Source organism: Anopheles coustani, chromosome 2 (genome assembly GCF_943734705.1).
Source record: "Anopheles coustani chromosome 2, idAnoCousDA_361_x.2, whole genome shotgun sequence".
Classification (NCBI taxonomy): Eukaryota; Metazoa; Arthropoda; class Insecta; order Diptera; family Culicidae; genus Anopheles; species Anopheles coustani.
Window position 1 is genome coordinate 28966846 of NC_071289.1, and position 27869 is coordinate 28994714.

A 27869-nucleotide genomic window follows, 5' to 3' on the forward strand; every position below is an offset into this window, starting at 1 on the left:
CTTCTCGCTGTCCTGAGGTTCACTTGTTGAAGTACTCGCTGTCGGCTCACTCGGCGTCTTCGCTGGGGAATACACTTGCTTCGATGGGGTGTGCCTAACTCGTGGCATCGGGTTGTCTTTTCACTTTTCACCAGCACAATGGATCCGGTTCGAAGGACCATATGTTCGGTGTGCGGCCGAACGAACTTACACACAGACTTGCACCGACCTTCCTCGTGGCGTGAGGAAGGATCCAGGGAGTGACTTCAGCGGATGGAAGCCACCACTGCCTGGACGGAAAAGAGCTCGGAAGTAACCTCCGCGGATTAAGGTTACTCGCTCTGGAAATAAAAGCAAAGTCGATGGGCAGGCCAACAGACTAATACTCTTCCTTTCCAACTTATGGAGACTTAGACGGCAAAAAGGTGTCCTAATAGAACTACCGTGGGTCGGATTCCGTTTCGGATCTAATTGCCTTGATAAATAATGCCTACGCTTCTTTATTCCAAGTTCTCCATGTATTGCTTCAAATTCGTGGCCTCAAGGCATCCCACGATCGGATGCTATTATAGCGATATCTAAATCCTAGCTACTGCTTTTTATCCTAGTTCTACACCATGCTGTACTAGCGATGAACAGTGCTTATCGCTGTAATCTTGCTACGTCTTTCTTATCGTTTCACGTTGTACAGTTCTATTCTGTACTCTGTTCTAAAGGTTTGGTTCTAAACTATATTGCCTACATTCAGGCGTTCCGTAGCTTCCGATCTAGACGGAACAGATGCCCTTAACGTTGGGTGATGGTTTGATAGAGTACAAACATAAAGTTGGGTTTTTTTTATTAAAGAGTCTTACCAAACGAGGAAATACGTTGTGGTTTTGTTTTTTTTTTGTGGTCATCTTTCACCATCGTAGAAAAAGGATTCACCCGACCGTTAGGCCATGCCCTCACCGTGAAGGGTTGCCATTTCACGCCCCAAGGAGAGAAAACCAACCCTTATTTATCGGTTACCACGAACTAAAAGGCCGACCTTGGAGCTACTCCCCGGCAAGGATCAGCACTGCCAAGAGCAGGGCGCAATATTGTTGCACATTTTATCACCCTCCGGGGCAAAACCCGACCAACACCGGCCGACAGTTGACGGACCAGCAGCGCACGGTCGTTCTTCACACGCGGAACTTGTCAGAGGCAGGACTGTTTTGAAAGCAAGAAGGAGCAAACCCAACTTAACATAAACAGCGTAACGTCGAGTGTTGAGGGGGAAGTTGAAGCACCGTGAGAGAAAAAGACCAATTTCCCTTGGCGAAAGCAGAGGGTAACTTTCACAGTAAACAGATCCACTGCCTTGACCACGTTGCATGATGTTCGCGGCAGAAAATGTAAGAAAAAAACAACGTGTTCTCAATTTCATTAGAAAAGTTTCACGCTAAATTTCTTCGCACCGAAAATGTAGCTGGTATTCTCGGGGTGAAATCAACACCGCCAGTGATGCCTTGCTTTCTTTGCTGGTTGCCATTTTCCCGTTTTGCCCTTTCCTCGTGCTTTCTGCGCGGTATGTAGAACAAGAAAAGCAATCAAGAAAAAGCAATTATTCGCAAATGAAATCATTTTAATCTGTTTGCTTATTAGTGGCGAAGTATTTGGTGTTGTTATACGGTTTCGCGTTGCGTTGCGTGCGTACCAACAAAAAGCGTTTCGCTTCACTGGATACGAGGCTGGCCGAACTGTGGCAACCAGAAACCCCAAGTGCCTTGCTTCGGAACCAGAAATCACAGTTTACGGAAAGGAAATAACCACTGTCTGGCTTGAAGATTAATATGGATGCTGATTCTTGGTATTTCCTTCGCACAGTGAACTGAGGACGGAAAAGAAGCATGGTTTTCTATTTTTCACCACGAGGGTTGGTGATTGCTGAAAGCTGGGTGAAATGTTTACGGACCCGGCGCTTCCGTCTGCCGGTTGAATGAAGCAACTGTTGGGTGGATAATTGTTTTAATTATTCTCCAACCTCGAACGATGGTACAGGCTGCCGCTTGCAAAGGATAGGAAGGATCGTTTGAAGCAAATAACCAACCGACCCTAAAAACAAAGAGTTTCAGCTTCTTTCAAGTGCGGGGCCAGTTTGTTTATGGGATGTTTATTTTTACCACCGAAGTAGACATTAAATTACCTCACCAGGGTGCCTTTTTCGGAGCGCATCAGGAGATTGTTTGACCAAAAGGTGATGTTTTAGGCATTATATTTGAGGCTGACGATTGCTGTTTGTTCGGTTGAAAGGGAATAATGATATTCCTAAATGATACTACTGAAAAAACCTTACATACAAACGTATGTATCTTTCATTCGGTGATTTTGTACTATAAAAAAATATGGAATTTTTCGTCCTTTGAGACTTGACCCTCCCCCTTCAAAATGGCCTTTGTACGTACAGCTCATGCGAAGGTCCTGGCGTTGACGAGGGTACCAAAGACGCAAAATGTTGTTGTTCTCAAATTTTCAAGCGTCATTTTCAACACCCAACTGATGGTGGGGTTCCTTTTAAGGATAATAAAAGCACTCGAATTTAGAGCATACCATAGTCAAAAATTGTCTGGATCAATGCCCGGACAATCAATCATATGCTGAATTTAAGTTGAATAATAGAAATAAAAAAGGTTCCCTTTCTTTGCCCAGCAGAAACCTTCACGCTTTAATGAATGATGCCCGCATTTTAAACGACAGAACAACGTTTAAGGGGAAGGTGAAGATAGCACACATGGTGATTACACGATGTCGATACCAAACCAACGCAAACCGTGACCCGACTAACAGCTACCCGGCTATTGATGGTTTCCAATGAAATGCTCTCCATTGAGCCAAGAAAGACCATGCGCCTCCATTCAGTCGAGAAAGACCATGCGCCTCCATTGAATCCCGGGGTAGACCCAATGAACTGGCACTTTTGTTGCAAGTTAATTTGGATATCTTTGTACCGGTTCGAACTACTTCACTTAACCCAGCAGATGCGATGGTTGTCTCGGTAGTCTTGGATGGGGTAAAAAGGTTTCCTTGAGGTTTTGATAACGAAAAGTTGAATACACTACGTTCAGACAAGCTCTCCCTGTTGATAACTCCAGATTGATTAATTGAGATTACTTAAAGTGGAGTATAAGGAAAACAGAGCTTTATCTACATCTCCAAAAGTCTAAAACATCTCCCAACGATTGGTTCACTCTGTATTAACAACTGGCTTCTGCTTCTATGGCTTAACAAGGTTAATAAAGCAATACCAAAAGTGATTATTCACTCTGTTTCAGGAACGTCTTCGGGGACCTTTTTCAGAATTTTTTTAGAAGAAAACAAAATCTTCAGCAAAATTTGGTTTTCTTCCTTCTCACCATGAGGATCATACTTTGCAGTTCATTCAGCATTAGTACTACTGACAGCATGCTGATTATATGTAAGGTCTTTTCATGTTGGGTTCGACTACCACCGACTCTTTTGCGTCTGGTTTGGCAATAATTTTATTTTTTTGACATCCCTTTTTTCATGACTCACTTCTGTGGGGTGATTAATTATTCATCGTGAGAAAATCTCAGGATCTTTTCGCGTGTTTTTGTGGTTTTGTAAGTAGATGTAGCCATAGAGGGATCCCTCTGCCCTTTTGTGTGACTGAGTTTTCGTATTTTTGTGTTTAAGATAGCTGACGATAAGCATCCGTTTCCGCATTGACCGATTCTGGACTCTTTTCAATCAATTTGACAAAAAACTCGCCATACCATTGCTCATCCAAAAATCGTCATCTGTTTTCGCAACGGGTGAGTTTTGCCCGTCGTTTATTCGAATGGCGCCTCCATTAAGAGTGGTTCAAACAATGGTAAAACTTATGAAATTTTTCATCATCAACCAGCGTTCGCTCTTGGAAGTTTGGGTCGATACACATCGCTTATGCAAGCAAAACAACTCCCAAAAGAGTACGAATATCGAATAAAACTAACCAATAACTTAAACAGTTTTATTGCACCCTAAAGCAAACGGCGTCGGTTCGATTGACGCCACCAGATTGTTGCACATTTATTTGCCAGCCTTTTGTGCGCCTGATAAGCTTTTCCGGGTGGGGCTACCGCTTGTCATAAAACGATCAACCGGGTGGTGGGCGGTTACGGTCTGAATAATGGTACGAATTTGTTTTTGTAATCAGTTCGACGCCCAATCGCTAGCGATAAGCGTCACATTTTTGTGTAAGATTTGAATTTGTTTTCCTCCCAAAGACACAATTTGATTGGCACTTGCGCATGAATAAACCATGAAATGCTGGAAAATGCCATCAGCGTTCACGCTGTTGTCGCTCCAAATGGCATTTGAGATGGATGAAAAAAGTCGGCTTTGCTCGGTTCATCCCTTTTTGCTCAATTTCTAGAAGTTCGGTATTTTTATTATTCGAACATAGCAACCTTCTCATCCACCAATCATCAAACCAATCCAGTCACCAGCGAAGCAAAGAACGCTGTCAACTTTACAAATACTCCAACTCCATCGGACGGAACTGAGGCAATTGTCTGTATCGTCTACCCTCCGGCGCAATGGATTCGAAAGTATCTCTCTCGGAGCTACAATGTCCCGACGATGTGCCACTCGAAGATCGTGAGACGTTGCTAGCGTTTATGTCCGCTTGTGACTGGAAAGCGCTAGCTGTAGAGACGGTGACGGGTGTGTTGCGTAGATGGCAGTCGAGCAGCAACAACGCACCTAACGCCGGTCGGCTGGGAGATTGCGAATGTAAGCAGCCGCTTTTACTGATTACGAGTTACTGGGAAAGTGAGTATACGATTGAAGCAAGATTTCTTCTTTCTTGATATTTTCCAGATTACAGCCTAAGCGATTCGGCCCCACCCAATGGCTCCCAGGCACGCGGTTAAAGGTTGGTCATACGAAAACATGCGATAGATAGAGTATTTTTTTTAGAAAAACTCGCATTGCATACGGAGAAACGGTTTCCTTTCGGTTGCATGGTATTTGAACTTCTATGTTAGAATTTGCCTGAAAATTACAAGCATTGTAGATGTCCATTTCTTTATAAACCTTCAGAAAACTCGTCGATTTGTGTTCAGAAATCATCAGAGATTTAAAAGCTTTTTATTGAATTTGATGATTGCCATTTGCTCAGCGAAACGTTGGTTCACTTGTACCTAACTAAATACTGTTTGTTAGAACCGAAAAAATATTCAAGATGGTATATGACAAAGGGCAAGGGACTGAAAAGAGCCATACAAACGATAAGAGGCTATATCTCAACTCAAACATTCATATAATCTGGTCCAGGATCTGCGAAGTAAGTTACCGTCACAATATGGGTACTAACAATTCCTATAAATTGCCGTCCCTCGTAACGAAGAATTAACTTCTTATTACTTTTCCTATTATTATCATTATTCTTCTTCTTATTCTTCTTCTTGCCATAACGACCGGCTTGGTGCGCTCGTTAAAGGGTTACAAAGCTTTTTCCCTTTGCGGACCGCTCGGCTGTTGCACCACCAAGTAGAGAAATTAACTGTGTGTCCCGTTTTTTAACCTTGCTAACCAAAATCATTTGAGCGCATGAGCGAATCATTTTATCCATCTCGAAATCTATCCACACTTACCATGAATGTGCCGATGTGATTACTCCGTATGAAACTTTCGATCGAAGAACTACACACCTTTCCGGTGCGTAATTGAACCAATTGTTAACTCATGATGATCTAGAATCGTAGTCACTTTTATATGCCAGTGGCTCAAGGTATATTGGAGCTGCTTCAACTGGAGACCTGGATCATCGAGATGAATGTTTCGTGCAGGTTGAGTTTTTCATTAAAAGTAAAGGAAGGAAAGAAAAGGAAAAATTTCAATTCAATTTTCACTCATCCATCAACAATAGTTTTCACAATCCCAAGCTCTTTTAATATAGCTCTGTGGTAACGACGTCTGTCACAAGGCCTCTATTTTGATTTTTCACAAGATGTTTCCCTTACACAGTTAGTAACACCTAAATGAACAAAAATTTACAAACATGTAATAGCGTGTTTTCAGAATAAGTGTACTTCGAATGAACACCGCACAACGTAAATAAAATCAAAACGGGCGACAAAACTAGTTAAAACTGTGAAGCGGTTACATCACATCACTGAGATGACTGAGAGAATGTTAATTCATACGTGTTTGGATGGTTAGAAACTCAAATGCACGCACACAATTTCGGAAATCCGCTAGTTCCAGGTGAAACTATTTCAAGATATTAGTATGATTTATTTTTCTGTATTTTAGAAGGATGGTTTCACTTTGTCTTCCATTGCAACTTTTTTTTAATAAATCTTCATAATTCATTCACTAGCACAAATCACATTACTCGAGCACATATTTAGCAATGGTTACACGAGAAGTAACGCAAACCGGCGTTTTCAAGGTTAAGCTCCCGGCAAAAATATCACGCTTTGCACCCGTGAGGAAAACAAAACACGTGATGTTGCTTAAGCAACCGATGACGCGAATCTCGTGGTACTCACTTCACTTTTACGACGAGCTTCGGCTTGTGGTAAAAACACGCCCTGAAATGGAATCACCAAGTAACACACTTCTCGCGAGCACAGCTGAGGATAAACTGACGAGCGAAAGCGATAAATACGTAGCAGTATGAGTGCTCCTGTTCGGAAAAACGATTCCGTGATTCCGTTCGGATGAACCTTCGACTTCTAAAAAGCGCGAAAAATAACCGCCATTGCTCATGAACATTGTGTGCTTAGAAAGCTCCGAATATTCCCGGGAAGCGGTTCTTTTTCGTTGCCGAAAGGACATATTTCCGAACGCATCACGTCGGCTCTCTGATATCTACGCAGGCGCATCCATGGTTTCGAAGTCCGATGCTGCACAGGTAAGACTAACGCCTTTTTTCGCCCCGGGTTTTGCCGAGCGAATGTAGTTCGTGTTGAGGTAGGACCGAGAGCTTTCGAGCGAAACACCCGGCTCACGATAGCAAGCTTCTTATGTGGATTACTGATGGCCTGATGATGATTTGTTTTCGTCTCACCTCGGACGGTCTTTACCCAGTGACCGAGAGAGTTCAATGATGAAGCCATTAATGATAAGCACAGAGCTGAGCTGGGGTTGTATAAACCCCACATTTTTCTGCTAATGTTGATTCTGTTTTAAGTTCTTAACAAACATAGGCATGGTGGGAAAAAAATTTAGTTTTATAATTAATACATTTTTCATAAGATATAAGGTTTTAAGGCTTTGAGTGAGTTGAAAAGGCTTAATTTATATCAATTTTTTGTTTTGTGGCACGACATCCCCAAGTGGGACAAGGCCGCTCTTCGAGGAGAATTTTCGGTGACCGAGAGACGGTATATTGTAGATCAGTGGTCAGCTGTTCGTAATACCGGGGGGTGCCAGACTCGAGATTCGATCCTACACCTGTGGCGTGGTGTTTCCTCGCGCTACCGCTACGCCATGGGCACCCCCTTAACCGTATATCAATATACGGTTTGCATTATTTAGCTTAAGTTTACTTCGATTTATTTAGATTCCAAGGAACTTGGTAATGACACCATATCAAACAAACACATCGGGAATCCTTCCAAATTAGAAACATAACTGTTTTGAGAGGAGGCATACTAAATTAATAAACATTTTTTTCCAATGCGACAAAACTGCTACAGCCGTCAAGCTGATTGAGTAAGGTCCGTTTCGAGGCTTTATGGGAAATGAATTTGATTGTCATAATTGTTCGAAGGTTTCCAATGGTTGTCGTGCTGGAAAACGAATACTTCACCTTCCGATGGCGCTCATTTCGGATGGGTCACATTTGTCTGAGGGCATAAATGCGGCGAAGGAATACCGCACCGAAGCGAGCTTTAAAACGGGTGTAACTTTTACGTGGCAGTAAGCATCTCATTTTATAGTACAACGTCTGCTGACAGTCCCCAGTACATGTTTGGTGCGGGGTATGATGGCAGGAAACGGTTGTTATCTTGTGCCCGGGGAGTTTTGAAAACCGACCCTATATTTTGACACTCGTGTGTATTTGATGGTCGTCGGCCTTTTGTTAGTGTTTTCGACAGGAAACAAGTGTATTTGCGATAATTTTCAATTGGCAGGTATAGCTCCGCTGCACCTCTCTGCACCGGATGCGGTGTAATAAAAAGGTACATAAAGTGTCCGCGACCTGCTAGCGAAGGTTTTCCACCATCGATATGGTCATCGAGCACAATTGAGCACTTTACTTTACGAACGAAGATATCTGCAAGATATGGTCCAGAGATACTGAACAAGACAAACTGAATAAACATTTTATTTTTACTGTTCACAATGTAATCCACAATAAATCATTCAATTGATGCAAATGAAACATCCAGATGCATGCGTTCCGAAGAGGGCAGGATGGAATGTATAAAAAGAAGTTTTCCATTTTCCGTTATGTTTATAGTTTGCGGAAGGATTACAGAGAAAACATCCATAAAACATGGAGATTTGAGGGAGTTTATCTGTATTTAATTGAACGGCATAACGAGTGTATAAAACGTACTACTCGACTGTATTTGTTCTTAGCCTTGGCTCACAGAAGCTATGAAATACCCTGCTGACTAATGTTCCATTACTTATTTAAATATTACCATGCATAACAAACAACCCAGTGCATCCTACATGCACAAACACTGATAGAAATGAAGGTAAAAAAAAGAATTTATGTTCAATTTATTACACGTAAACACAGGATATTACAGGTGTATTGTTTGTATTGTAACCATGGACGCATATCCGGTTTCTATGAAATTGCTCATGATAAATAAAAAGTTGTTTTTCTTGTATTTGAAAAGATTTCAATGATTATTTTCAACTTTTTACAACTACTGGTCCAAAACTGCTAGTAAAACATGTGTCCATCGCATTACCAAAACTTTCAATGAAGTGAAATGTTTCAAAATTAAAAATTCAATTACCAACAAATTTCAGCTGCAAGCACGCAAGTTCGTGTACCATCAAGAGGGGAGCAGAGAAGAAACGGGACAGGCAACGCTCAGATGAGAATGCTTCATCCAACAACTTTTGCCTTTCAACCTCAACACCGCCGAAATAATTTTCCTCAGACGCATCTTGTCAAAAATTTGACCGACGGTCTGAGGAAAGGACAAACGAAAACGAATGACCATAATAAGCAAGTGAAATTGAACCTAATTTAAATCTTGGAAAACTAATTTTGGACCGCTACAAAAATGCTTCGTTATTCCGACTTTTACCCTACGGCAGGAATGCTAATAAGTGTGCAAGTAGAAGCCAACAGGTCGGCTCAGGCTGTAGGGAGTCTGCTTGAGGCTGATCTGTTGTAAAAACGCAGGTTTACCGTTAAGATGAAAGTTTCAAAAGTTGTTGCATATTCAGTAGCATTTCTTGGTTTATTAATTTTATATTAAAATTCTTGGTACTGCCAATCGTTGGTGAATGTGTGCTTGTAAGAATTTATCACATAATTGATTACCTTTTCAAAATAACACATAATTGACTAACGAAATTTAGCAAAAAGTCACCAATCAAAATGATTTCTAACAAACATATTCTTCTCATACCCTAGTTTTCTGCTGTCTGCTGTTTAAGTTTATAGCAAACCAAACTAACCACAAAAATTTTTTATCTAGCTCATTGGTTTAACTGTAATTCTGTGAATTTTTTCACGCCTCCTTATTTTGAAAAAATTAACGGAAAGGTACTCGTTTCAATTTAATTACGCAAAACCTTTGATAATTCGAATATTATTGCTAAACCCACTCAGCGTGAGCTCATGTTGGCTGCAGCGATTTGGTGCTGGAAAGAGTTGTTTACTAAATCAATTAGACTTTTTCGACCACTTCCATTCGGCAAAAAACCGAAACAGGGAAAACAAACCGAACTGTTTCCATTTTTCAAATACCCTCGACTGCGCAGTCTATTCCTAACGAAACCTTCTTGCTCATATGATAGAGAGTTTAAGTTTTCCCTGCCACCTTGTTTACCCACGGAGGATGGTGGAACCGGACGATGTTTAATAATTTTTTGCAAGCCCTTTTCCTACAAGCTACCGGGACTCATAATCCCAACACAAGCCAAGAAAGATTTCCTGTTTGCTTGCTTTGCTGCTAATCGATTTTATCGCCGTCATATTGTATCGGCCCGTAGCCGATTTTCCCCATCGATGTTTGCTGCTCAACGTGGATCGTTTAAATCGACAGAATTGAACCGTTCGTACGTTTGTTAGTTTTATTTTGTTCTGTGAGAGGGATGGTGGAAAACAGTCCGTGAAGTAAAGCTGAACGTGATCGCAACTGCAATAACAACCAATATTGCTGTCCCTTCTGCCGACCGGAGCAACCAAACGGGATCATCTTACAAAGTGTCGAGAGTCATTAAACTTATTAAGCAGAATGATCTGATAATTATGTAATTCGAGTAATCTCAATTGCAATTGCTCTGAGTCCAGCGCCTGCTTTTACTCGGTGTGCGACTAAATTACTGAAAACGAAACGAGAGTCAATTTGTTTGTGCCGCCTAGGATTGTGTTGGAACATGGCCTCAGACGAATACGTGGTTGGAGATGTTGGAAGGCAATAATACTTTTGCCAAAGTGACAATAAACTAAATAGAAAATCAATAGAACGATAGTAAATGTTCGTTAGTTGGACACATAGTTGGAATCTGAATAGTACAAAGTTCAACGTTACATGGTGGGTTTCGGGATTGGTGATAATATAATGTTTTCTAAATTCAAAATTACACTTTTTTACACGCCCTAAGCGCTATATAAGGGGGTGCCCATGGCGCAGCGGTAGCGCGAGGAAACACCACACCACAGGTGTGGGATCGAATCTCGAGTCTGGCACCCTCCGGTATTACGAACGGCTGACCACCGATCTATAATATACCGTCTTTCGGTCACACAAACTCTCTTCGGAGAGAGGCCTTGTCCCACGAGGGGGATGTCGTGCCACATAAAAAAAAAAAAGTGTTATATAAACTTTAAATGCACAATGCTATTCTTACATTTTATCAATCTCTGATTGCTCAATTTTTATGTATACAAAAATGTGAGTTTTCCGAACAATAACTCCATCAGTTTTGCCAAACTAGCCATTACTTGTGGCCGTAATTAACCATAACGGTTCGGTATGTTGTGGTTTATTTAATTTTTGTTTTGGTTTTAGAACTATTCCCTGAGTTCTACAGAGAACAGAGATTCGTAAGAGCAACCTTCAATGTCCCTACAAGTCAAAGGTTCGACATGCCTGCTGTGGTGGTATGGGCAGGACCTGGAGAATTTATCCGTTATTCTTTATGGATTGAACCAGTCCAGAAAAGTTCCAATCAACATTCCTATCTGTTTGCTTTAAAAAATCATCTTTTCAACCAAATTCCGATACTTTCATGCATTTTAAATATTCGTATAGTTTATTCTTCCTTTTCCTGCAAAAAAAATATGCTACCAACATCCATAAACGTACCCAGGATTTCTATTTTTGCAGCTCTCGACGAAACTTACACCTGCATAAAATGGTTGGTTTCTGAAAAATGTTCAACTTCAATGAGTCTGCACCTATTTCATGGATATTTCTTTCTGATGGAATTGTCAACCGACAACAGAAGCACCATCACAAAGGAATGACAAAAAAAGTATAAAACGAACCACCAACAATGTTGGAACAGAACAAGGAAAACTGCCACGTCCATATCGTTTGTTTTGGAGCATCCCTTCATCACAGTCAACGTTTGCATAGATGGGCATAAGAGCGAACTAGAGTAACCAAACCGGTGGGTTTATTTGATTGATGGATGCAGGAAAGCGAATGCTCCAACCAATTGGTATTTCCACAAATTTCGGTCGGATGTTGGTGCTCTATTAAAGCCACAGAAAATGTATCAGTTTCGATCAACTCTTACTCAAAAGCGCCTTTTCTAGAATCGCTTTCTCGGTTGCTTTGTCACACCGGTTCGTTTTCAAATGGCCAATGGTACAGTGGCTGCGTCTGCGTTTACGGAAAACGACTAGACATATTCTAGCGCACACATGACTAAATGTTGTTTGAATATACGGGACTGCAAAGGACGATTTTTTCAACGTATTCCTGGTTAATCGAACAAGACTGATCCGACCATTACACGAACACTCGAGAAATAAATATCAAATTCATCCACATTCTTTCGATCACCTGTTTTTGATGGCTTCGTTTCCATTGCATGTTGCTGGAGCCTCCAGTTCTGCATTGAATTTTCCAGGTCACGTGTGTGCGATGGTGTGCAATACAGCAAACGTAGAGTGGTGTAAAAAAAACCACTATCACTCCCGTAGCTTACCCATTTATTTTCTATTCCATTTGACCCAAAACACGAAAAAAGGTCCACTTATCTTTTCATATTTTTCTGCTGACGTTCAAGGGCAGAACAATCTGTCAATTCGTCATCGTTATGCTATCGTTATGCGTTATGCGTTGAAAATGTAATGGATAAAAATGGAGCATGAGTAAAACTTCTTACTGAAAACACATCCACATACACTAGAAATAACGTTGGAGTGACAAGTGAAGGAAAATGAGAAATAACATCGGAATCACATGAAGTATAGAGGGCAATGGCTTACTATATAGGTGAAGCAATCACTTTTCAGTACTAGGCAGAGAGCTTTTGCAAACAATAAAACTCAACTTTACTTCTATTCTGGATCAAACTTTAGCCCTGCCTTCTTTTTCGTAAAGCATTCCTAACGTTCTTCGGGAGTAATTGGAGTAAATAAAATAAAACACCAGGCGTCTCCATTACCATGCCCACCCATTAGCAATGTTCTCTGCGAATATACTGGCTGTTTTTGTTTATTAATTTTCATGTTTTCAATGTCATGGCTGCAATTTCCATAACAAAAGTATTTCATATTTAATGATGAAGCGTAATTTTTTATTAAGATAACTTTCATTGTTCCAATATAAAGGTATTCCTGCAAACTTTAAACTTGTTCGTTTTACGCAACATCAAATCAAAGGAGTACAAATTATCGGTTATTAGAAAAGAACCGTGTATTTTCACAGGTACCAGGCTTAGTTGGGAAAATTTCAGAAATTTACGCGCACCACAATAACTTTCATTCTGCAAAGAATACATAATTCATATGCGATGATTGAAATTTATTGTAATACCACTGGGAGGGACGAATTCACATGGTAATCCTCTATCGTATAAAAACTTTGTATTGCTACTTCGTTGCTTCGTTTTCCGTTTGTTTAACCAGCAACTTTAGCACTCACATGTGCAAATCATGGGTCACCCGTTATACTTTCAACCAATCAAAGTTTCAACAAGTTTCAAGCGTACATCGTACATAAATATTCCATTCTTGCTCGAATCAATTGAGACTATGCAGCAGACAAAATAAGTCGATACGACCAGTCCATTTCATTCGCACCGCATCGTTTTGGCTCGAATGGTCACGTAGACCAATGAGAACGATTGATTATGTATGCAAATTATAAGTAAATGTTTTCGCTCGTTTCTCTGTTTAAAACAGTAAAAAAAATACCGTACAGTGGCAGAGATACAAAAAAAGCACTTGCCCGGTCCCATTGTTTTTTTTTCCTAGTAATACTAGACAACTAACGTCAGATAATTGACAACGGTTTGAACAAATCAGCTTAGGGTTGGAAATATAACGTTTGAGAAAGGTACCTAGGTGTCTGTTAGAAAACAAAAAAAGAAACAAACCGTTTTACTTACGGAAAGTTCTCAGAGGGACTACTTCTCTGTTGGCTTCTTTTTACCTTTCTTTTATATCATTTGATGTGAGGGTACAAACGAAATACTACGTGAAAATGCCGCTAATAAGGGAAAGCATAAATCTTACCCCTGTAGCGTGAAGCGCAACAAATTTGAAAGCTTTCCAAATAAATTTGCTGGTGCGGAAAATTCTGCGACCCATTTGTGTCGTTTTATGATCCCCCGCCAATAAAAAAGGTGATTCATTCACCCATCTTGGCGCACCCGTCGTCGGCTTAAACGTCAATGCGTCAACTGAGTTTGGCTGCTTGAGAGATGCCCAACGATTGGGGAAAATTTTGAACACTCTGCAGACACCGTTCGAATGCCTTCGTAACAATTGACGACGGTCATTCGGAAAGACCTAAGTAGATCGTTAGAGCCGGGAATTTTAAATGGTTTGGGAATTTCTGTGAGGAAAAAGTTTCCAATAGTCAAACCACTCTACGCATGACGCAGGAAAAAGTTTCAAGTAGTCAACACATCTACGTGTGACGTAGGGAGCATCTTCCATGCTAGAAATGACAAGAAATGCTTCATAGGTGATTTTAGAACTTAAATTTTGAATCTATTACTACCAACATTTTACAAGATTCCACAATTGCACGCACAAATATTCCTCTAAGCTTGCTAAAGCTGATTAATTTAAAGCATGAAAATTGGAAAAAGTTAAACGATTTGCTCTTCCTATTTGCAACTGTCACTGAAATATGCATAACAATGCCTCATTAGTTTTTAATTTTGAGTCGATTTTTCCATATGATTGCTTCATCTCGTCATCATTCATATTCAGTAAAACAGTAAATGAAAAAAGGACATTCTTTTATTCCAGTCATAGCTGGCGCATTCCTTATCCTGGCTGGGGATTTCCTGGCCTTTTGTTGTTTATTGGCCGTGCGATTAACGTTCTGAGTTATTAAATGCAGAAAAAAAAAACAATGAATCATGACAACAAAAACTGTATCGTGGGGCTAGTTTATTTGGAAAATATGGTTAATTTTGCTGCTTTCGTTCTTAGGTATCAATATGTAATCTTTTAAAGGTTCCAGTACATCAACAATGACTATTTTACAATAGTTTTCCATTTGCACCTTACACAGTTTTTGTTATGTGTTATAAACATAAAAAATCACTTTCAAAAAAGAATGGAGGAGGAAAACAAATCAAACATGAAGTAATGCACTTTTTTTCGTCTGAAGAAAACAATATCAAAGTGCCTTTTCTACATTGAAGATATCCATATGCTGACCTATAACTATTTTATGTATGCATATGAAAAATTAAAGTACAATCCTAAGTTGATAAAATCGACAAGGCATTTCCAAGCACTCTCCCTCCCGACCGTCTATCGTCAAAATCCGAATACTTTTTAATAAAGTCATAAAAACCCCTAATTCCCGGAACATGCACTAACCACTCGTTTACTTGTTTTTACACCCAAAATGCGGAAGAAAACTGGACGCAACCGTCGTATGCTCTTGCGCCCGGAATCGATTGCCATGGATTTCGGGTTTTTATGGTAGAATAAAAATATCATCAGCTTAATCACCAGTCCATAAAAAGTCGACGTTAACCATTAAACCGGAACATAGCACTGCTCCATATGGTAGGAGTCTGGCTTGTGAGTACCCACCAAAGGAAAGAGAGGGTAAGTAATACATAATACAAAAAATCAACACCCATACTCTCTATCCTTCCATTATTTTAATCGGAAAAACATGGACCGCTTAAAGGCACTGTCAAACTGTGAAACAACAGGCAACAGCGACACACTAAAACAGAAGCTTCTACCCCTTGCACCCGATGTGGTCATTAAATTTTCATATTCTTTATTGCATCCCACGCGTTCGATGGTGGCGAGTTGATTCAGCAAGTCAACAGATATCGAGCAATCCCGTCAACCCGTGGATTGGTATGATGGTTGGCCACTGTTCCTGGTTTGTTTTCTCTTATCCACGGGGATTCCTGAACGTTCCAATTGGAGTTTAATCGAGTCAGTCTATGCCCTCGGGTTCGAGGAAGCGGATTCAATCGCTTCCTGAAGCGTATATTTGGGTTAAGTTTTTCATTCACCTATAACTTTACCAATTCTACAAATAAATTACGAGAACAAAATTGGTGACATTATCCGCGTCAAGTCATTTCATGCTCTACTTTAATTCAACATAGGATTAGTCTGTCCATTGCTAGAACCGTTTAAAACTTCATAATCCACGTGACGGGTTAGATCGTGGTAAAAAGAAATGTCGTAACGGAAAATAACCGATCAATTTACTCAAGGTTAAAATTTGTAACAACCTGATGTTGCATGTCTAAAATTTACTTAACATGAAATCTACAGAAAACTTAACATTCATTCTGTTTCCAACACGTGCTTTGCTCTTTTGTACAAAATGGAGACGCATGGTGATTCAAACTACTTTAAACTCCTTACAGTTTTCAACTAAAGAGAAAGATTAAATTTACACTCCGAAGAGTTTTATGAGACGCAGTTTTGTTTATAATTGCTGAAAAACTAACGAATGGAAACAAGCTAATGATGAACCAGAATTAGAATTAGAAATCGTTAAAGCCAACTACACCCCAAGATTCCGTGCTAGGCTACAGGTGGTTCATTATTTATGTTAGTTTGTATATATATGTGGTTTATCAAGTGTTAACTATAAGGTAGCACATTCCAGATATCACGTAGGTCACGGTTGTTACAGTATCACGACTTTCGTTTCGCCAATTGGTCAACGTCGCATAAGGGAGCATCTAAAACGGTAGTGAAAAAGAGAATAGTGTACTTACTCTGCTCCATTGTCTGTGTTGCGAATGTGTATGAGATTGTTTGTTTGCATAGTTGATAAGGGTCACCGAGTGATATGCGACACTTGTGCGATAGAAGCTCACGCTCACGAATATCCATGCAAAAACTCGCTTTAGGCGAAGGAAACAGGTCGGGTCAAATTGCCTTTATCTGTGGGAGAAACTCCCTTTTTTGGGAATAACTCTCGATTCTCAGGCATCTGCTTCGGCTACATTAGGGAACCTTCGTTAACACGGACGAGTTAAGGTGCAACAGATCAAAATGAAGTACTAGAAAACTAAACAATAATTCGCACAACCTATCCATGAAAGAAGGCATTCTTATAATAAATTATTGATTTTATTGCTTGCTTATAATGGAGAATACTTTTAACATTATTGATTGATGATTTATAAGGCAATGAAAAGTTTCAGCATTTACGATTTAATATTTTCAAGAGTCTCGAAAGAAGAACCGAGAAGTTGAGCAAGTTTCTTCAAGAAATTTAACTTTCAGAACAAAACCTGATCTTCTTGCGAAGAGAGACGACTTTTAACAACGCAAAACACCGCGAGCAAAACCAAATTTTTTGATCAATTTTTCCCAAAAAAAAAATCATTAACTTCTAGTAAAACATGTCCGTCGATTATCAAGCGATTCGCGACAAAAAAAAAATAAAATTGACATCTATTCTAATACACAGGGCACATCATCCAGACATGGATTTTGGAATACCTGGAGATAATTATCAGATGGAGCAGATAAAACGGGCAATCATTCGGGGACCTATGTGTTTGTTCCTTTATGTTCAAACAGCTCCACTTGAAACAAGGCAAAGTGTTCGTTCAGCCGAAAACATTATAATTGCGCACACAATTAACGGCCAATCGATGTTGATCGTTGCAAATTAGATCGATTCTGGGGTTGGCAGGATGCGCGTCTTGTCGGATGGTTGAGCTTGCTTTGCTAAAGAAAATTCCGTTTCGTAGTGTTGGGCTATTTGCAATGCAAATGTTGTTTGTCAAACGACCACTTGTGTGAAAGAAGGAAGTGTCATTGAGGAAGGAAGGGAACGTTAGTGTGCATGCGTGCTTCATTCGATGGATGCACACTAAAACAATTTCCCAGCAATGGAAAGGTGTGGAGTAGAACGGTATAACCATGTTGTAGGATAGTTCGTGCATTAAATTGCATCATCAACGACGTCTCCTTGTTGTCTAGGTTTGTTTTAGCTTGAGCAATACATTAATTTCCCGATGAATTGGTCTATTAAACAGGCAGGTTGTTGCACCGACGGCCTCTAGCTGGCAACAGGACATTCTCGGTTGCAGTCTGAAGGTGGCACGTAACTCACTGTTTTAAAAATGGAACTTGAGGGAGTTTGTCGCCAGGAACAGGCAGGGTTCGAAAGAGCGGCTTGAAATAAACCGCAAATCGGCTGCATTGGAAAATCACGCCGAAGGAAATCGGGACGGGAGGATCGTTGAGAACGCTGAAGCCAAGAATGTTGACGCCATCATCGTCATCACGGATGCTCTCCCTCTCTCGAACCGGGAATAGGATTCCCTTGGGAGAAATTAGGCTTGCTTATGCTCGTTTATCAGACAACCGTTTATCGCTTACGGCGCACACCTTGTTCTCCGCTTCCATTTCGACACAATCTGCACAATCCGTGCCGTGGATGTTATCACGATGACGTTTAATCTAATACATTCGATACGCCAACTCTCACTCACAGACACCCGTCAAGACGGACCAGGAAATTCTACAGAACTCCATGCTCGAGGATGACCCGAACTCCAACACCATCCTAACCTGTTCCCGCGGCAAGGAAGCGTCAGACGACAGTGGGCGAACGACGGATGAGAAGCGGCCTCGTTGGGGACCACCGTACAAAGGGGCACAGGAACTAGCGAAGCTGTATAGTAGTGGTAAGTTTCTGATACGAATGTGTTCACATGTCGGTGTCTCCCTCCTTGAATTGGATATGTCATCGCCTCAGTCCCTAGGCTTGAATACCTCTTTAGCTCACAATCTCGTTACGTCGCGCGAACGAACTGTTTAGATCGCGATCCCAGAAATCTGAACAAGGGCCACTGATGGCATAATTATGTGGTGCATTGGGACGCAACTACCTCCCGTGCCCCTGGTTTTTGCTCGTGTTCCGTTGACCTCATCCCTCGATAAGATCTAGAACAATGGCGTTGACGAGTGTATCGGGCGTTTCGCGACCAAGGAAGAGTAATATATATTAATACCTCTTTAGCACTGCATCTGTCACTTGCACGAGTGTTCCGCAAATCTCAGCCCGTACGTCGAGTCGGAGATCGGGGGTCTTTGCCTGATTGAATCACCACCGACTCGCTGACGGTTGCCCAATGGTTAGTGACGTTATTAAATTGTCAAACCCCAAAGTGCCTCATTTCTACTCTCTTCTTGAACTCCTGCAGGGAGAAAATTCCATGTGGTATTAGTTAAGCCACAATCACATGCTTCTGTTGTGACGATTGAATCAGAATAGCATCATGTAATTGCAAAGCCATTACGGTAAATCCAACTACAGTTGAATAATATCTTGTGCTACAATAATTGTCCATGGCGATACTTGCCCCAACAGGTCAAAGTTGTTTCTGTTTTGCTTTTTCTCCTTGGTATCGGTTATAACATTAAGATGCCCGTTAGTATATTGTTACCTTTTATCCTTCACTTCACTTATCATGACCAAAAAAATGATCGATTCATAAAAAATACATTTCGGCTGTACTTTCTATTGCAGTTTTAACTCAAAACTTTACATCGCCTCATAAACCAAACTCCTGCCAGTAGTGGTGCTTTCAACTTTCCCTTTGGATCACGGCCAACCAAAAGACCGTCTCTTCTAGGTGCTTAGTCGTACGGAAAACTTTTCAACTTGGCCTCTTTATTTTAGTACGCAAAAAGGTCTTCAATTCAATTAAATTAGTTCCCCGCTTCTTTGACGGTATGAATGACGTATAAGAAGGTTAAAGTTCGGGCAACAGCAAAGTGTAAATTACGGAGAAAATTTACTTTACCGTTTTAATGGAAGATCATTTTAATTGTAAGATGTTTGCGTTGTAACAAACATAAAGACTAAAAATTTTCGCCCATTTGCCAAAAACTTCAACTATCTTTTGATGGGCAAAGTAAGTTTTCGATACCTGCCGGATTGGACGCTTTAAATTGATCAGTTTTTATAATGAAATTTACGAGATTAAATACTATACCGCCGAGAAATTGTCTAAATAACAGTGTCAAAAAGAATAATGATGAAGGCATTTCCAACCGTACTGTAGCCCAATCCCGGGGGATATTAAGTTGCTGTTTCATTTATTTGCACCAGGTATTTTGTTACATAATTAATTATCATATCAAGTTCCTCGAAAGCTTTACTGCACAGTTGTTTGATTATTTTTGGATGTATTCATACGGTGTTTCAAGGCATAGCTCATGATAGTACAGATTTCATTTTTTTTAACCATAGGTAATTTGTGCATTTTATGATCATTATACATAGGCTGTTTATTGGTACACAATTTTTGAAACAATTTTTTCCCAACTCAACTCAATTTGTCATGTCTGACAGGATGACAAATCGCTTTCGCTGCTACTTTCATTTTCAGAAAAACCAACCCTGGAACTCGTTTGCCTTTTCATCTGCATCAAAACTGCGACGCTTTCGGCATGCGATATCGGTTCCGGGTTGGTGCACTGGGGTGACGACACCTGACCCTCGGTCGATCTGCCATCGACAAGAAACACCAAAGAATATCACTTTTTCGACCATTACTCAGACTGTGTTCATTTAGATCTAGATAGTAGACAGTTTTTTTCATTGGCGCTAAACCGAAGAAATCCGATTCGAAGCATTGTGTTTAATAAGGCGTTTGTCTTTGCTAAATGGTTGAGAAAACTAGCATTGAACATTTTTGTAAAATTTATTCAGAAAAATTTACCTCCACTTCAAATGTATTTAAAAGTGTTAAGTGTTAAGTGATTAAGTAATCAACATCGCTATAACAGGTTGTCAACACGTATTCAGATCAATTGCGTTTTTTAAGTAGAAGATTATGTCGAACCTTGGTGAGATTAATTAAAAATTGAAAGAGATACATCAAACCTTTATGTTTTCAAGTTTTGTTGTGTTATGTTTTGAATACATAACATTGATGGAAAGTAATTATAAAAAATGTGTTTTCTCGAAATCCAACACACAACCTTAAAATGAGATTATTATCATACGTTGAATCTATACCATGTGCCGTTTTTCACGCAATTATAAGTAATTCATATGGGTATGAAACCAGCTGCTCACTAGAACAAACGGATGTTCCAGATTTGTTGAACATTTACGTTTCATTTGGTGCACAGAATTCATACGTTCATGGTGGTAGCAATAGTCTGCTCTATTGCCAAAATTTCCTTTTTCAGCATTACAGCTAGTTGTTGCGTGAGCGATTCAAGAATGGCCACTGTAGAAAGCTATCAGAAGCTACTGAAAATGTTATCCATTAGCTCAAAAATTGTTGGGGCAGAGATTTGGACCGCACCAGGCAGATACCAGCCTGCATCTTATTATCTTTTTTTTTTTTTTTATGTGGCACGACATCCCCTAGTGGGACAAGGCCTCTCTCCGAAGAGAGTTTGTGTGACCGAAAGACGGTATATTATAGATCGGTGGTCAGCCGTTCGTAATACCGGAGGGTGCCAGACTCGAGATTCGATCCCACACCTGTGGTGTGGTGTTTCCTCGCGCTACCGCTGCGCCATGGGCACCCCCAATCTTATTATCTATGCTTCCAAATAATAGTGTACTTCGTGAGTAACATCTACACAATGGTGAAGTATTCTACCGATTATCAGCACCTGATGAAAATTCTCGTTACTGTAGGAACTGCAGTGCAGGTAAACGACATAATTTACTCAAAAATAATATAAAGTTTTAAAAAACTACTCATTCCAGCTGTACGTCAAGTTTTTTGTTGCAATTAAACGAGGCTTCGAATTCAAAGAGTTTACGGAATCAGTTGAGCAAGTACTATTGGTGCCATTTCAGTGTGGGAGCCCGAAAGAAGTTGCTGTCCTGCAAAGAACGGGACGTGTGATGTGGTTTATATTTCGTTTGCTAGCGATCAGTTTCTCATGCTCGGGATTCGTGTTTGGATTGTACCCATTGTATGCATATTACGCCAACGATACGGTTATGCCACTGTTTCTTCATGAACTTCCGTATTACGATTGGAGCACAACTGGCGGCTACGTAGTCAACATGTTATTTCAAGTAAACATCTACACATTAGGTGTCGTAGGTGCAACATACTCAGATGTCTTATTTATTTTGTGTGCATTGTATTCGATGGCTCATGCCGACATTTTTATCTTACATCTCCACGAGCTGGAGGAAATATTGAATGATCCAGCATTTTCGGAGAATGACAACTCAGCGATGGATATTAAGTGGAAGCAGTGCATGTACGATCACCAACAGTCTGTCAAGTGAGTGAAAAATGTAAAACACACAATTCAACCCCATCACTAACCAGTTTTGCCGATTTTCAGGTTTTTCAATACCGTTGATGATCTTTTTAATGTCGTGACATTGGTACATGTAGGAATGGGATTATTTTCAATTTGCGACGGAATGTTGTTGGTTGCATTGGTAGGAGAAAAGTATTGATGGTTTCGTAAAGACCAAAGCATAAACTAACAAACCATTTCTTTTTCATGCAGACCGATTGGTACGCTGCATATTTTTTCCTGCTCATTATATTTTTTCAACTTACCTTATACTTCTTAATCGGACACTATGTAGAGCTGAAGGTACATTGTCGTGATAATATTGCAAAACTTGTTGTATTATTTTAATGAACCAATTTCCAGGTGGATGAAATGTACGACACCATCAACTCAGTGCCATGGTACAAGCTCCCGGTTAGCAATCAGAAAGAGTTTGTCTTTCTTCTCAGCCGCCAACAATATCCACTAACACTGATTATTTATGGATTCGCACCGCTAAACTTTACAACTTACATGACTGTAGGATAATAAGCAAGTTTGAATTATTTTAAGAATGTAACGACCTTTTTCAATTTCAGGTTCTACGAGGGCTGTATCAGTTTTTCGTTATTATCATGCGGTACGTCAGTTAAAGGCTGCAACAGATATACCTGATGATACTAATTTACATTGAACTGTTGTTGTTGTGTGCTTAATAAATTTAATATCAAACATTTCTTGAATAGTTTATGTTATTCCTGCTAAAGGATATGCAAAATCATACGAAAAGAAATAAACATTGAAAGTCACTCATAACAATCTTGTACAGCATGAAACATCCATTATCAAACAAAAGTATCTTTCCCAAAAAGTAAGCTAATAAGATTGATCTATATTATAAAGTGAAGTGTTTGATTACTTGGCTTGTCCATTCACATGTCTACTTTTCTTTTGATTTATTCATTGTACACTCTTCTTGCTAGAAAGCTTAACAATAATGCTTGACAAGCGACTTAATGTGATAAATCCATCAGCCTTGATTTTAATTGCACGTAAGATTTCACAATCTGATAAATAAAATGTCAAATTTTTATCTATTATGTTTTGCAATACGATTACTTACATTTAAATATTAATTAAGTTTTCTATGATACGATAACTATTTTCGGCTATAACGTTGGCCAACTATTTACTTGAAGCATGCATAAATTACATGCGAATCGCTATACAGACAGTGTTAGGTTCCAAAGGGGGCCATATTCCAATGATATCTGAATAAAACATGACACAGCTAGAAGGCCGTTCATCTGAAACGAAGCATCTGTAATAATATTGCAAAATTCAGAAGCATTACTACCAATTCAATCGACTGAAACAATTAGCCTCATTTATTTACAGACCGTTAAGAAATCAGGTTGTTTTTCATAGGAGTTAACACGATACGTTTATTCATGTTGTGACTTTCCTTTGGTTGCATTAAAAAAACCAAAAAGAACAGGTTAACAAAAATGGCCACTGTAGAAAGCTATCGTAATCTTCTAAAATTGCTGTCCATAAGCTCAAAAATTGTTGGGACAGAGATTTGGACAGCCCCTGGTAAATTTCTGCCTGCTTCTTATTATCTGTCCTTTCACGTGATAGTGTACTTCGTGAGTAGCATCTACACAATTACCAAGTATTCAAACGATCATCAGCACCTGATGAAAATTCTCATTACCCTGGGATCGGCAGTGCAGGTAAACGACATAATTTAAAATTAAATCTAAAGTTAAAAGCTACTCTTTATTGCAGCTGTATGTCAAGTTTTTTGTTGTCATTAAACGAGGCTTCGAATTCAAAGAGTTTACGGAATCAGTTGAGCAAGTACTATTGGTGCCATTTCAGTGTGGAAGCCCGAAAGAAGTTGCTGTCCTGCAAAGAACGGGACGTGTGATGTGGTTTATATTTCGTCTGATAGCGATCAGTTTCTCATGCTCGGGATTCGTGTTTGGATTGTACCCATTGTATGCGTATTACGCCAACGATACGGTTATGCCACTGTTTCTTTATGAACTTCCGTATTACGATTGGGGCACAACTGGCGGCTACGTAGCCAACATTTTATTTCAAGTAAACCTCTACGCACTCGGTATCGTAGGTTCAATTTCCTCAGATGTCTTATTTATTTTGTGTGCATTGTATTCGATGGCTCATGCCGACATTTTTATGTTACATCTCCACGAGCTGGAGAAAATATTGAATGATCCAGCATTTTCGGAGAATGACAACTCAGCGATGGATGTTAAGTGGAAGCAGTGCATGTACGATCACCAACAGTCTGTCAAGTGAGTGAAAAATGTAAAACACACAATTCAACCCCATCACTAACCAGTTTTGCCGATTTTCAGGTTTTTAAATAGCGTTGATGATCTTTTTAATGTATTAATATTGGTACATGTAGGAATGGGGTTATTTTCAATTTGCGACGGAATGTTGTTGGTTGCATTGGTAGGAATAAAGTATTGATGGATTCGTAAGTACGCACTAACAAACCATTTCTTTTCCATTTAGACCGATTGGTATGCTGCGTATTTTTTCCTGCTCATTTTATTTTTTCAACTTACCTTATACTTCTTAATCGGACACTATGTAGAGCTGAAGGTACATTGTCGTGATAATGTTGTAAAACTTGTTGTATTATTTTAATGAACCAATTTCCAGGTGGATGAAATGTACGACACCATCAACTCAGTGCCATGGTACAAGCTCCCGGTTAGCAATCAGAAAGAGTTTGTCTTTCTTCTCAGCCGCCAACAATGTCCACTAACTCTGATGATTTATGGATTCGCACCGCTGAACTTTACGACTTACATGACTGTAGGATAATAAACAAGTTTGAATTATTTTTAGAATATTACGATATTTTTCAATTTCAGGTTCTACGAGGGCTGTATCAGTTTTTCGTTCTTATTATGCAGTACGTCAGTTAAAGGTGGCTACAGATATACCTGACGATATTAATTTATGTTAGTTTGTTACAATGACTTAGTTTGTGTTTTTTCTGTCAGAGGATATTCGAAATCATTTGAAAAGGAATTCACATTAAATGTCACTTATAACAATATTGTTCAGCAAACTTACAAAAATGTAAGCTAATAGTATTCGTCTATAAAGTAAAAGATTTAGAGATATGGTTATTAGGCTAGTTCCTTTACATGTCTACTTATTATTTTGATTCATGCATCGTACACTCTATTCACTAGAAAGTTTAGCAATAACTCTTGAGAAACTACGTGTGTGAAAACCGAGAACTCGATGTTACTTTTCTTGTTTTAGATCTGTTAAATAAAATTTCAAACTTAGAAATTTATATTGATTATGATTACTCACATTTAAATAATAATTAAATTTTCCATCCTACGTTAAATAAAGCGTAAAGTCTCTTTTTTTATGTGGCACGACATCCCATAGTGGGACAAGGCCTCTCTCCGAAGAGAGTTTGTGTGACCGAAAGACGGTATATTATAGATCGAGATTCGATCCCACACCTGTGGTGTGGTGTTTCCTCGCGCTACCGCTGCGCCATGGGCACCCCCAAAGCCTCTTTACTACATTTAAAAATCAAAAGAAAATTATCTACGTTAACCGTTTTCCGCTACAACGTTGACCAACGATTTACTTTAATATTGCACGAATGGCATGGGAATCACTAATACATACAGTGTTAGGTCCCACAGGGGGCCATGTGTTATTTTCCAATGATATCTGAATAAAACATGGATGATACGTCTGAAAAAAATGCATCTGCAACAGTATTGCGAAATTCAGAAGCTACAACAATTCAATCGGCTGAAACAATCAGCCTCATTCATTTACAGACCATTAAGTAATCAGGTTGTTTTTATTCAATTCGTGACATTCCTTTGGTTGCATTAAAAACATAAAACAACAGGTTAATAAAAATGGCCACCGTAGAAAGCTATCGTAATCTTCTGAACTTGCTAACCATAAGCTCAAAAATTGTTGGAACAGAAATTTGGACAGCTCCCGGTAGATTTCGGCCCGCATCTTATTATCTGTCCTTCCACGTGATAGTGTATTTTGTGAGCACCATTTATACCTTGGCTAAGTACTCAAACGATCCACTGCATATGATGAAGATCCTTATAACTTTGGGCCCTGCGGTAGCTGTAAGTACTGACGTACAGCATTTCGTATGTTTCTATTTCTTATATTTTCACGGGAGTGTCCCTCTGTATAATTTCAGCTTTACATAAAATTTTTTGTTCTAATCTTCAGAAGTTTCAAGTTTAAGAGCTTCACTGATTTGATTGAGGAAGAATTATTAAAGCCTTTTGAAAACGGAAATGCCGAGGAGGTGGCGGTGCTGGAAAGAACGGGTCAAATTCTTTGGGTGATTGGTCGCCTGATGTTTATTTGTTTCGGCTGCTCAGGAATATTTTTTGGAATGTACACAGTTTACGAATATTACGTCAATGGTGCGCTGCTTCCACTATTTCTTTATGAACTGCCGTACTATGATTGGAGCACAAAGGGAGGCTATCTAACCAACAAGTTGTTTCAAGTGCACCTGTACGCCATTGGTGTGTTTGGGGCGTCATTTACGGAGTTTTTGTTTATTATGTATGCATTATACGCATCGGCTTATGTCGATATATGCCTTGTGCATCTTCGGGAGTTACGATATCTGCTGAATGATGTTGAATTTGTAGAAAATAATAATGGATCTGTGATACGTCAAAAGTGGATGGAGTGTATCCATAATCATCAGCAAGCCTTAAGGTAATTGCGGGAGGAGATGTTACTTGAATACGACCCTAATTATTTGATGTTGTTCTTAATCTATGTTGGCTCGTTTGCAGATTTCTAGACAGTGTCGAGGATTTGTTTAAGCTCATATTTTTGAGTCAGGTATGGAATGGCGTAATTTCTTTATGCGTTGGTGTGCTGTTAATCTTGTTGGTAAGCATGCGCATATGAAAAATTTAAATTTTTCATTTCTTATATGAGAGGGTTATGTACACATGCCTTACAGTATCTTTTCTCATACAGACTGATTGGTATGCAGCATACTTTTTCGTATTGATTATCTTTTTGGATTTTACCTCTTACTTCTTGATTGGACACTACGTTGAACTGAAGGTAAGAAGAGAAAAATATCTTCCCAAAGTAAATTATACCATTTAAAGTCAACCGTTTTCAGGTAGATGACATGTACGACACCATCAACTCTGTTCCATGGTACAACCTCCCGATTAGCAAACAGAAAGAGTTCATTTTTCTTCTTAGTCGTCAGCAACGTCCTATGATAATGACGGTGTATGGATTTGCACCGCTAAACTTTGCAACCTACACATATGTAAGAAACTATGCTATATCCATCCGTTAATTTCACTATTGAAAACAACAAATATGTTTCTTGTTGCAGATTCTTAGAGTATTATATCAGTATTCCGTTATGGTTATGCAATATGTTGTTTAACATTGCAATATGTTATGTCCCTTGCCAGCACCTTAGAAAAGCGATTTGAAAAACACAACTACAGATTTTACAGCATTAAATTTTTTTGTAATAGCATTGCAATGTATTCACAGAAAAACAAACTATGCAGTTTTAACATTCAAATAAAAATAGTTTTATGTGTTGCCTGAAAAAAAATGCTATCTTCCTTACCGCATGATAAATATATTCGACGGTGATGCATACTTGTTAACAGCAAATCCACAAAATAAGTAGCCTTCCATAACAGTGCTTTAAATTATGAATCATTACGGATCATTTACCCAATAAAGACACCAGCCTTGG

General features: G+C 39.4%; 3 protein-coding genes across 3 annotated transcripts; all 3 read left to right on the forward strand.

Annotated features, from left to right (window-relative positions):
• Positions 1-6838: 6838 nt before the first annotated feature.
• On the forward strand, positions 6839-22716 carry LOC131264177 (putative odorant receptor 83c). Its single transcript, XM_058266465.1, has 8 exons — positions 6839-6865; positions 18288-18480; positions 21372-21472; positions 21531-22063; positions 22127-22226; positions 22298-22387; positions 22448-22603; positions 22663-22716. Exons 1-8 carry the CDS (start codon positions 6839-6841, stop codon positions 22714-22716), a joined length of 1254 nt encoding a protein of 417 aa, XP_058122448.1.
• Positions 22717-23571: 855 nt separating this feature from the next.
• On the forward strand, positions 23572-25032 carry LOC131264178 (putative odorant receptor 83c). The gene is made up of 5 exons (XM_058266466.1): positions 23572-23593; positions 23705-23799; positions 24614-24703; positions 24764-24919; positions 24979-25032. Exons 1-5 carry the CDS (start codon positions 23572-23574, stop codon positions 25030-25032), a joined length of 417 nt encoding a protein of 138 aa, XP_058122449.1.
• A 972-nt stretch (positions 25033-26004) lies between these two features.
• On the forward strand, positions 26005-27545 carry LOC131264179 (uncharacterized). Its single transcript, XM_058266467.1, has 6 exons — positions 26005-26171; positions 26342-26845; positions 26926-27025; positions 27116-27205; positions 27267-27422; positions 27492-27545. Exons 1-6 carry the CDS (start codon positions 26005-26007, stop codon positions 27543-27545), a joined length of 1071 nt encoding a protein of 356 aa, XP_058122450.1.
• The last annotated feature ends 324 nt before the right edge of the window (positions 27546-27869 follow it).